The sequence below is a fragment of the Opisthorchis viverrini genome (genome assembly GCF_000715545.1).
Source record: "Opisthorchis viverrini unplaced genomic scaffold opera_v5_33, whole genome shotgun sequence".
Taxonomy (NCBI): Eukaryota; Metazoa; Platyhelminthes; class Trematoda; order Opisthorchiida; family Opisthorchiidae; genus Opisthorchis; species Opisthorchis viverrini.
Genome location: NW_008751689.1, coordinates 1,614,996 through 1,626,839, shown reverse-complemented (window position 1 = coordinate 1,626,839; position 11,844 = coordinate 1,614,996). Strand labels below are relative to the sequence as shown.

The window sequence follows — 11,844 nt, the reverse complement described above, 5'->3', positions numbered from 1 at the left end:
GGGGGCCCTCGCCGTTGGTGGGTTATCAGGACGCTCTTGTGGTTGGGCGGCGGCCACAGGAATCCAAGTCTATGGGCAGCAAAGAACGCTGATTATGCATGAGATTGGAGCAGCTGGTGGCGAACAGATGACAGCTGGCGAAGCTCTTTCTGCAGATGTCGCCTGCCTTGTGTATGATGTTTCGGATTCAGATTCTTTTCGATATGTTGCCAATTTGTTTCTTGTGAGTTCACGAATTCGTCCTTTGTTTTAGTATCCATGATCACAATTCAATACACTGTCCCATCTTTTATAGTTTCACCTGCGATTATCTGATCATTCCAGGAGGCACGATTATGATTTTATATTCCATTCTCACTGCGGGTCAGCTACTTATGACCCAATGGTAAAATCCTCAATATGTAATGTTAAGTTTTGAAGCTTCTTCGAGGCTTGAGGCCGACGTGCGTGTGTTGATATCCAACACGGATGGAGCAAACTTAAGGTGCTTCTCGTCTGTTTAACACAGCCTAGAAAGGTATCCCATTAGGCGAGTTGGTTTTCCGGGCATCTAGTGAACTTAACGCTACATGTCAATTAGTCTATCTGAATGCATATTTACAGTAGACAAGCCACCCTCGACTAACTAGTGGAAAGTTTTCACTCCCGTTACTGAAGGGTGAAGTCCTCCTCATGAACTGTCGGTTACGCGCTTTTTTGGATGTCTAGCAGGGCTTAATCACCCGCAGAAGAAATCTTGTAATTTAAGCATCGAAGACTGAGATCCAAGTAAAGGCAATCAAGCATCCTGAGGTCCAAGATTTTTTTCTTTGCCTGAGTTCACTATCAGTCCCGAAGTTTGTACTGTTAATTCTTCCCTACTAATCTTGGTACAGTAGGCCGAAACGACTGGGGACAATTCATCAAAGCCATACAGAAAGGAGCTGCGTAAATCGCCCAATCCGTGATCGACGAAATGACTGGTTGACCTCATTTGGGACGTCTTAGCATTCGTGGCACCACATTTTGATGTGGAAACACTATCTGAGACCATATTTGTAGTCTGTAAACATTTTTTCATCGTGCCACCCAAAAAGAACCTGCTCGAATACACCGATCGCTGTGCACCCGGTACCTTTGCAATAATAGACTTGTTCTAGTTAGGTTGAGTGGTTCAGTAAAGAACTTGCTCGATTACCGCTACGCCTGTGATTTAGACCCAGATGCTCCTGGTGCTCGTTCTTTTAGGACAATACAATCCTTTGCTCCTCCCGAGTGAATCAAAGCTGCGAAACTATAAAACACTGTTACACCTGAGCCAAAATTCGTCTAATATTACACACTGCTTCACCGCAGTCCTCTGTCGATCTCGCTACTTGCAGCCCTCGCCCACACATCCGGTTTGTCTTCTGTTTGCTTCCTCAAGCACTAGACACCGTATGTGAACATCGTGAACCAGGTCTTCAGTTCAGAACAGAAGTGCCAATTTTTACAAGCGGTTTGTCACGAACGTCCGTTTTCTGGTGCCATTATTTTGCGTGTTTGGTGATCTTTGCTATACTGTAACGACGTTGACAAATATCCTAGCGGGCCAGTCAGATGCCACAATCTGTTTTCGAAGTGGACTTCAAAGACAAGTGATGCCAAAATCAACTGACACCGTTTGACACTTTTGTGGCTTCAAACCGGTATTCCATTCTAGCGGTGAGATTCTTGCCTACACTTTTTCCTATCCATTAGTCTTTTTACCTATTCTCCCTCGAACGTTGTTCTTCTGGCTTCCAATATTTACGGATCAAAATTGTTCTTTCTAATTTGGTGATGGTGACTCACTCAACTCCCCCTCAATCAAATATCACAAGTGAGCACATTCCGACTTCACTGGTGAACTTTTCGCATCTTCAGCCTTTGCACTACCAAGTGCCACCTGCAAGGCAGCGTGGAATCTGCTGCTGGACAGCACCGTCATTAGAACCGTTGGATTACGAAAATAATATCAACCCAGTTCACGGGCACCTTATGTTTTCGATGTTGTTGAGTTGTACCCACGGTTTAGTGCGACCATCAGTTAACGAGGCTAGAGTGTCTAACAGCTGATCTAGCCTCCCCGCATTTGTGGAGGTATTTCCTTCACGGGAAGACAGTGAAAGGATCTTCCACAACAGCGGCTTCATGTTAGCGCATGTTTCTGGAACATGTGAAGCGTTTCCCAACCGTTACCTTAGTGAGTCATTCAGATGTTTCAGAGTTCTATGATCAACTTGTGCCAGTGATCTGAAAACAATAGCCTCCTGGACGATCTCTAACAGGCTTGGGCACCCTCAATCTACAGGCGACCTACCGACCTACGTGTCACACATGTATGATCACGGACTTTTTCCGTAAAACTAAATTAGTATACTCCAAATTTTTGAAAGCTTTCGATCAAGTATGGCGTTACGATCGGCCATTATTCAGGCTACATCTTAGCTTGTTGATCTGGTTTTGGACGTTTCCAGTAAGCTCGTGCCTTGATGGCGCTTTCTGTGAAGTTCTTAGTCCGCAGTGTCTGGAAAGTTATTTTGCCATAAGCTTGGTTTTCGTACTTGTATGTTGTATTCGGGTTTGAGAGGTGAATCAATCACCAATGACTACTTGCTGCCGGACTTGCTCAAGGGTTCACATATTCAAGCTCGCAATAAAAACTTGTGAGCAAAGTCTGGGAAACGGACATGAAAGGTTATGTGTAAGCGGTGGCTTCCTTCGGCTCAAGATGGACACGCCTAATAGCGAGTGCTGGTTAAATGGAAAGGTAGTGTAATTAAAGATGACGAACACATATGAGAGACGTCAGTCTATTTTTGCTTACCCGCCTTACTGTCTGCAGGAAGCTGCTGCTGATGACACTCGACGGCTGATGTGGCATGAAATTATTTCTGTTTATGCATTTCATTGTTATGTGTGCTGCCTAGAATCAGCAACCTGGAAAGTGTCGATTGTGGCACAAAAGCCTGATCACATGATAGCCGTATTTGACTCAAAACTAATAGGGCAGTCTAACTTAAGGAAAAAGCGTGCCACGCATGTTCCACCTCCTAACTTGGGAAGAGGGGCACTAGACTCTGTTAGTCTAACCTCCGCCTGGTATGAGAGACCCAGAGTGCCACACTGACACACACTTCGTTACAGCTCAACGGATCACACGACGCATAAGACTATATGTCACGCAAAGGCATGGTCTCCTGACGGTTCAGATGGAAACGTGACTTTGAAAAAACCCAACAATATGTCTAATCCTAACAGCTTCAAAGTCATTTATCGGGCTTGTCTAGATCCCTCGTTACCATTAACATAATGTATGGATTAAATAGCTTCAAATCTGAATTGAGCTATCAAGAAGCTGTCATAGAGGTTAAACTCTATCTGACTGCACTTTTTTTGTCCTTACCCTTATTGTTCTCAGTCCAATATAATTCCCCGAAATTCACGAGCTATTGGAACACAGTTTTCTCGTACATGTGATTTGATACGATTGGCTTCTTCTTGTGTTACCTCACTGGTACAGCAGAAAAACTTCGCGAGTTTTTGCGAAGTTTCCAAACTTCATCTGATGCATTAAAAGGTGCAGTTTCCCTGCTTATGCGCCGTCTAGTCATGACGGTCAGGGTAAATGCATGTTGCGCTCCATTATTCATACAGTTTGGATTAAAATTACGGAACACAGTATTCATCTTTTCATCATCCGCCGGACAGAATATAACCAGCTCCGTTGTGTGTGCTTGTAGAAACAGTCGGTTATTTGTGGAATATCGAAAGCTCTCGGGTCAGCGAAACACACTTTGGTCACTTACACCACTAACATATCTAGACCTCGTGCGTAGAAAGATTTACTAGTTTGATTGACGTCCCTCATCTTGGTTTCGACTTGGTTTGGACTTTGAAGAAATTGACGATGCCGGGATCTCCATTCCTGGGGAGATCGATAGCTTGGGATAAGCTGATTAGTCCATTGATCGTCGTGATGACAGTGATGGCTAAATCGCGTTTGTGTGGTGTTATGTTTGCTGTCGAGCGATCTTTCTTTGTTTGCTAAATTTTCTCCCTCGAAATCCCCTCTACTGTGCAGAATTACTATCGAGGCACTCGAGTCCCGTGCCTTTTCGTGGAATCGAAATCTGATCAGCCGCGTGTTGTGCAGAACTACCAAGTTGACCCGATCGAACTGACAACCAAATACAACCTTAATCCTCCGGAACCATTTTCTAGCATGAACCTGGAACAATGCTTGAATGCCCTTGCGTCCAATTCCACGCGGAACGTAGCTTCAAGCCTTGGTGATCCTGTCTCGAGATCAAGGTCTGCCACTAATCTATTTCCTAATCCCATGCCGAGTCGTCGGGCTGGTTCACTTGAACCGTCTTCTTCAACTGCTGGTGGTGAAACCCATCTGCTTAAGGACTCTTCACACAAACTCTCTCCAGGTATAGGTCTTTCTCTTTTATCCTTGGAGAAGGAATCTGTGCAGTTGAATCCTCCGCTAGATGCTCGAGGCCGTCGTCATTCGAAGCCGGACCTCGCCTATCGTCCGTCGATGGAATTCTCAGCAAGAGATACGAATTTTCTCCCGGTCTATGTCACATTATGCACTTTGGCAAATTATCCGTGAGTTCATTTCTATGTCCCTCACTCTTTCTTCTTTTGTAGGACATGTGAACGTGAATTACTATCCTTATCACGCTGCCATCCCGTTTGCCCAATGCGACCAGAGATAGATTTCTTGAAAGTGTTTTTTCCAAGCTGAACAGTTACTCATCGACTTTGCATCGACAAGCCTGAAACCTCTGTTCAGTTTACTGTACTGTCCTTTGTGGTAATTCTCGCACTATCCTGGGTGATGCCATCAAATGGGCCTAGAGGCACAACCCTAGACCTGCTGTAGATCAGTTTCGTCTTTACTTCATTTACTTAGTGGTAGACCATCCTGTAGCACACATGTCAAGGCCCGGTATTGTAGTTCGTTCTCGTTCGCATGGATTCTTTTGTGTGCCCATCTGATGATTTTCGTGCCCCTGGGAATCGATCATACAAACTGATTAGCACTGCATGCATTTTCCATACAGGACATCTCGACGTTCTGCTTAAAGTTAATGGCAAGATATGAGGTCCATGTGTTCTTTTGTACGGCCTTACTTTCACACCGAGTCGCCTCTGAATATCTACCAGGATACTTTGAGACTTTTGAGAGTTTCTTAGAGACGTCATGTAAAAATGCCGATTGGCATCAATATGAACAAGCTTTGAGTGGCCCCGGAGCTCCGATCTGCTGTTTACTATCATAGAACCCCGTTTGGACGCCACTACCCACGGGATGATTGAACGATACTTGAATGAACAGAAACATTCTAATCGCGTCCACGAGTTAGAGTTTGCCAAACGAGAACGAATTTCATCTCATGTGATTAGTGGTGGGAGGAACGAGTTCGAAGCTCCTTGTAGTCACAGTCTTCATGATTAAAATTAATAGACCCTTCAGCCGTTTCATGATCGAAGTGCTCTCCTTGTTACTCTTATGACTGAGACAAACCATAACTAGACGTAGAACTACTAATGTTGGCATGAAATTCTACGAATTTTTGTTGAACAGCTCCGTTACATTATTGTTTCCTTTGTCCGGCATTCGCCTGCCCGGACACTCGATTGTAGACGTAGTTAGTTTTGATCAAGGGCGTATTTCTTCTGCACTGAGATGTATGGTTTTTCATATTGAGAGTTGGCAAGTACCGCGTGCTTCCGTACTTGGTACTTTGGTCATGGTTCATTGCTTCATGTTTAGCGTTTCTTATTTTCCCATTCATGTTTCTGATTCCCGAGTCGGCAGAGACGAAAAACACGCGTCTTGGATGCCTCTATGCTCATTTCTTTTAAAGAATAGCCCTAGAAAAACAACTCTATTTGGTAGTAATTGAGAGGGAATAATAACTGGTATCTTTCGACCACGTGTTAACGAGTGTCACGACGAATAATAGTTCACCTGTGACGTCCTTTCAGGGCATAGTTACCATGGCATTCGAAGGAAGCATGAGGGCCGAGATACTTGTGGATTGCCCAAGCCTAGACAGGAGCGGTCGAGATGCCATGGCTAGATTCGTACCACAAGCCTGTCCGTTCTCGCCTTAATCACTGGGCTATCTCTAGCTCAATTCAACAGTGTATCCAACCTTATTTTCTCCTCCGCTCGTAGTTACTCAACTTGCTACTGTTTTCCCACATTTTTCAAATATCTAGCGTGCTTCGTAGAGTGGAAATGACTGGGGACATTTCCATCTGTTGAATGGTATTGAACTTGAATCGGAAATCCTCTTTTCTCCACCTTTGGTTGACAACGTATTTTTTTCGCGATGCTGCAATTCATTATTCAAATATCGGGTCTGTCCGCAGTTTTCCAACTATTGCCCCACCGGAATTCATTTGAAATTTTTCTTATTACGGTTGCTTCGCACAGTGTACATCAAGTTCACTCATGCGATAATATCAGTGTATGATGTCAGTCTTTCCCATTGTAGGTTAATTCGCACATATATCGTCCTATTCTCAGCAAAAGAGACACGACGCAAGCACCGAAGAGGAACAGCTATTTGATGGATTAAATGGGGCTCATGGGGTTTTGTGACATCTCGTTCTACTGTCTGCTATCATCACAATAAATATGGCATAGATAAATAAAACGCACACATGATTACAAAGCGAATAGCGTGAAACCGGATTGGACAGATGTGGTAAATCCATATTTGGAAATGTTGCGACGAGGACGAGAATATTGAGGTCATGATGTTAGATGTGAAAACTAACAGATGGAAAATGTTAGACGGCCTAGGAATGAGGGTGTGACTGAACCTGTGGTGGACACAGTTTAAGTTTCTGTGTGTTTGTCCTTACCAGGTTAAATTCAAACTAAAGGCCTTTCCGATCGCGCTTCTGCTCAACGCAGAAATGGATTCCGATTTTCGTGACAAACAATCTGGAGTGAATATGATGTTTCATTGCAGTTGACCGTGGATTGGCTTGACGATGGAGTATCTTATCTCTTTAATTTATCAGTTGATCGGACTAGATACTTGGGCAGATACAGTAGGAGTATTTCAGATGTGGTACCTTTTAGGTGAATAGTTGCCGTGCGACTCGAACGTTTTACGAGAGCTGGGATACTGCCAAGTTGCCCAAGCCCAGACATGAGCAGTCAAAAACTCGGTCGGGTTCAAACCGCAAACCTTCCGGCCAGTAATTTCGCACTTTACTTATTCTACTAGCTCGACCTCAGATGTTCAGATATCTCAGCAAACAAATTCTTCTCTGTTTCGCCTGAATACATTCTTCCGCAATCGCATTCCGATGGGTTCACAGAGTTTTAGGTGGACAAAGTGGTCAAAGAATCTTTTTACAGATGATGGTGGTAATAGTGTCAGTTTATTTGGATCCATTAGGTCGGTAACTAGAAATCTACGCTTTGGAGGCAATGCCATCTCCTCTAAAATCCAGGGGGATATATACTCTTTTTCGGTATAGAAACAGTTTGGGATTTTGTTAAGGCGATGACTCCTGCGGTATCTTCAGCTAGCCTCGGTAAGCCGAATTAGGCTTGGATCTCGACTGTGGTCATCCAGTCAGTCATCCAGTAGGCACTATTGAACTGGGTCGAATACTGACTTTCCCTTCATTCAGCTGCAATTACCCGTTGAAACCTGGCCTGGTGCTGACCCGCCTGTTCGGTCAAAAAAGTATGTTTTTTCCCGGCATCTGGCTGTCCGGATTAAAAACCCAGCATTCTTACAAGGTTTCTGGAAACTCTTTGACCACCCACTACCTGTGTCGCTCTCCATGAAGCCCATAGGTAATCGTATCGTAACTGAGAGTTCAGCTCGGTTTAGGTCGAAACTTCCGTCAACAGCAATTTAACTTGCAACTGTGTGCAGTCCACAAATGGTCTATATTGTGATATCCAACTGGAACATAAGGTTGATGGGCTGCGCCTACCTAATGAGTCTGAAGAAGAGCGAAACCGGTCGTGAACTGTCGAGGAGGTTTCGGCAACCGTGTTCCGCTAAGAAAATATACTGTGATGTGGACACATCACACCAACTGAAACATGAGACAACCTTTGTGCAGCACACGCAATTTAAAAAAAACCATGAACGGGAGATTCCGCTGGGATTCAGTTAAGTGTGCCGTTAGCACCAACTTAACAGAGATATGTATCTTGTACCACTTCATTCTAGGGTTTTTACTGGGTTCCGTAGATATATATAGCTAGAATCAGATGAGTAAGGGGCTGTTTTTAATTTATGTTTCTCCAAAGCATCCGACTTTGTATTCCTAGGTGGTGTACAACACACGTCACTCAGTGTGTTTATTAGGTTCTACTGGTATTCATTGAGTGATGGAATGTAAACTGATCGATAGTTAACAACAAAACCGAGCGCATATTTCACAATCTCTGCCATTTCGACGAATATTCTCAAAGCTAAGTGGTCCAAAAAAGTTCATGCTACACGACTTTCTGCACTGTATGAAAACGGTCGTCCGATATACTCACGAACCAACAATCCGGTTGGCTAATTTACTCATGGCCCATGTGTTCAAATGAAGGACATCTACTAATCAATTTAAAGACGAGCCACATCCTCAATATGTGTAAAATAAAGGGATATATCTAGTAGAAACCAAGATGTTTCGTACAGTTTCCATAAAATGCTTCCGAACAACTCCGAGCAAGTTGTTCGTGGTCCATGCAATAGGAAAAATCATAATGTATTACCTACCAAAGCTAAAGGACACTAAAATGTCTACAACTCTCAAGCTGATCTTTCCCAATACTTTTTACTTGAATCAATCTCCTTATTGGGTCCTTCTACATTCCTCCTGTCAATGGTTGTAAACAAAAGTACTCAGGTTTCAGATCTAATAAACTGAAAACTAATAAACCCGAAAATTGTTGTCCTCATAAACCAGGGCCTCGAACTATTTCCAAGTTCGCTACTTATGTTATTGGTATAGCTCGAAAGCTAATATCAGAAGGCCTGACGAAGCTTTTGTATCAAAAGCGAAACGTTGCCCAGCAATAAATCTACCGATTGTCACCAAACCTTTTCGAAAACATTTCCAGTACTGTTTTCTGGTAAGGCCTGTGAGTTACCCGCAATAACGGATAAACGCGTCGCAAACTTGGTAAGAGAGGGTACTCGCCAGATAAGTAGCCATCCGTTCTCCAATGGAGAAATCAGAACCCAAATCAAATCGCGACGCACGCAACCAGCTGTCGGTGCCTTACCCCCTATTACCGATACCGGTCAGTTGATACTTTATTCGCTCCACGGAGCCTCCTATTCATTGATTTGGGCAAGTGACGGTCTTTGAACCAATCATTCCCTTATGTTTGGTTTAGGGCTGGATTAATTGGGGGGTGGGGGGATGAATCCCTGGCTTGGCCACGTGTTGCGTATGCCAGTCGACCGACTTCCTCGAAGGGCTCTTTTTGCACAACCACGTGAAGGGTGGAAGAGAGCCAGAGGCGGTCAAACAATGACTTGGCAGCGAGGTATAAAAGTCATTACCAGAAAACTCAGTTGTGATGGCCATTGCCGTCTTCCTGGATGGGGACCCCGAAACGGGCCACACCAATGGCTAGAGACATTGTCAGACAAGGTTCAGTCGCGCCCTCAATGGCGCTCTTGCATCCAAGCTATTGCCTTCAATGCATAGCTTCTTTTCCAACCCCCCCCCACTTGACAGCCCACTGACAGTGCTGGATTTATGCACCAATTTATCAGCTCCCGCCTGCAATGCGCAGCTACCTATCCTTCCCTCCAAATAATCGGTCAATGAAACGGTGGTACCTACAACCACTGTACGACGAGTACGCGGTTATTACAGCTGACAATGATGATGATGTGTTTTCAGTCACGGATGACTTACTTACCGAGTGTCACCTGTTTCCATCAATGTCAGGTGGTCCGAGATATAACAATGCTATGTTGCTTTTGCTAATTCTACTGCATATCGTTGTCTTATCCATCCTACATTCCGTTACGTGTTCATAGCCCAACATCAATTGTTAATTTCGGTCATCACAAACTACGTTTCCCCTTGTATTTAACAGTCACCTCCGCGGCCTTCAGCTAGCCCAGACGGACTATGCTTGGAAATGGACTCTTGCGGCTACTATCTTGGCGGGGTTTGGATTCGTGGCCTTTCGCATTGCCAAGACACATTTTTAACACACGAGAATGCAGTTCACTTAACATTCTCCGCCCTGACTTTCCTATAGTCGAATCGTGCCCTCCTGCCACACAGATTAGAGCATCCAGGCGGGGCTACTGCGTCCGAACTGAAATTTTTTTGTTTCTTTGTTACATTCAGATTAGACCCAATCTTCTAGCCAAAATGTGCACGATTTCTGACTGGCTCCTTTTACCTACGTTTCCACTCTCTTGTTGCTTTGAAGAAGGTTGTATATTCCCACTTCGACAGTCTTGTCAGAATTATGGACAGATTGGATTATCCTGTGCTAATTTGGGGTTGTACGCCCCTGACCAGGGAAGGAGTCCATCCTGGTCGAGAAAGTAGTTCGAATCTACATTTCCGTGAACCGATCAGGTGGTCATTCAGCTGGAGCAACATCAATAGACCATGAGGGCTAACATATTACCAGGTTGCCTAAGTCGAGACAGTAGCAACCAAAGGGTGGTCTCAACTCACTCAGTTCCCGGCTAAGAGATTGTGGTTTAACTCTGGAGCTAAGTGGGGCATCATTAATACTATGGGTTTGATTATTCTGTGGTGCTAATCTTATCTAGTTGTGTTGCTCAACTGGATGTGTTTAACCCAGAAGGGTGGGCCATTTGAATCAAGGCGTCGCCGCGGAAATGTTGACTTGGTCTCGCAAGCTTGATAAGACAGTTGAGCCTGCTCAGGTGCCCGTTTCGGATCGTTTCCTCCTTTGTTTAAGAGCACTGGACCGATATCGACGCCAGCATGTCAATCGACTTAGAAAGCACAACTTTCTGTTTCTCAACCGTGTTATGTCTCTGAATTCAGTTGTGGCTGACATTCCGCCCGGAAGTTTAATCGTGTTTCTCTACCAATCGGTTACTCTGCCCATTTATAGTTGTTTCGACGGTCACACGTCAAATGGGAATCCATCTTTTAGGCCAGTTCAGAACTTGATTTCATTTAGTCGCTTCTAGTTGTTGGTAGGTGCTGTTACGTGTTATGGAATTTCACCGGCACTCGGAGGTTCTTCATCTTAATTTCCGAAGCATTTCTGAAGTCGACAGTTCATCCTTCGTAGAACGATTAGTAATAAGCTGGATATGCCAGTAATTCATCTGAAGGACGTGTGCATCATTTTTGTGATTCGCGTGTGGGCTGAACTGTTGATGCGGTTCACCATTTTGCTTGTGGCTTTTTGTAACGGATCCCAAGTCCTGCGGATTATGTTTCACAGTGACCGTGTCATGTGTTTCCCCACTGAAAATTCGTCGATTCGAGCGGAGGATATCCAGTCTGATGTGTCAAGCTTATCACAACTTTCAAGTAACGCTTAAGTTCGAAACACGGAATCGGGCGATTGATCTCGCTTGCCATCGGTTTGGTGTAACACATGAGTATGGGGTCGTCCGTACTTCAAGCTATTGAACATCGTCCAAATCTGGTGTCGTCTTGTCTCGTGCAACCCCTTGCAAGCGCGTGAGTTGACAATCCAGGGCTGGAAATAAGGAGGGGTTTTAGTAGATTGTAAAATGGGAATCCGAAGTGCATGCAGCTCAAGTGAAAATGTACGTCTGTAGTGAATTCGAATTAAACCTGCCTGTCTGAGCTAAGACTCCATTC

General features: G+C 44.4%; 2 protein-coding genes across 2 annotated transcripts in view; one reads left to right on the top strand and one right to left on the bottom strand.

The window, feature by feature from the left end:
- The window catches only part of T265_13057 (hypothetical protein), a gene marked incomplete at both ends in the record, with an annotated part of 50,405 nt that extends 39,888 nt beyond the window's left edge, over positions 1-10,517 (top strand). Inside the window, 4 exons of the mRNA XM_009166952.1 lie at positions 1-13; positions 60-223; positions 4,085-4,620; positions 10,112-10,517. The exon at positions 1-13 is cut by the window's left edge and continues 183 nt beyond it. Of these exons, the coding sequence (XP_009165216.1) occupies positions 1-13; positions 60-223; positions 4,085-4,620; positions 10,112-10,229 (831 nt within the window). The remainder of the gene's footprint in view (positions 14-59; positions 224-4,084; positions 4,621-10,111) is intronic.
- The window catches only part of T265_02632 (hypothetical protein), a gene marked incomplete at both ends in the record, with an annotated part of 28,258 nt that overhangs the window by 10,464 nt on the left and 5,950 nt on the right, over positions 1-11,844 (bottom strand). The gene's annotated exons all lie outside the window — the stretch shown is intronic.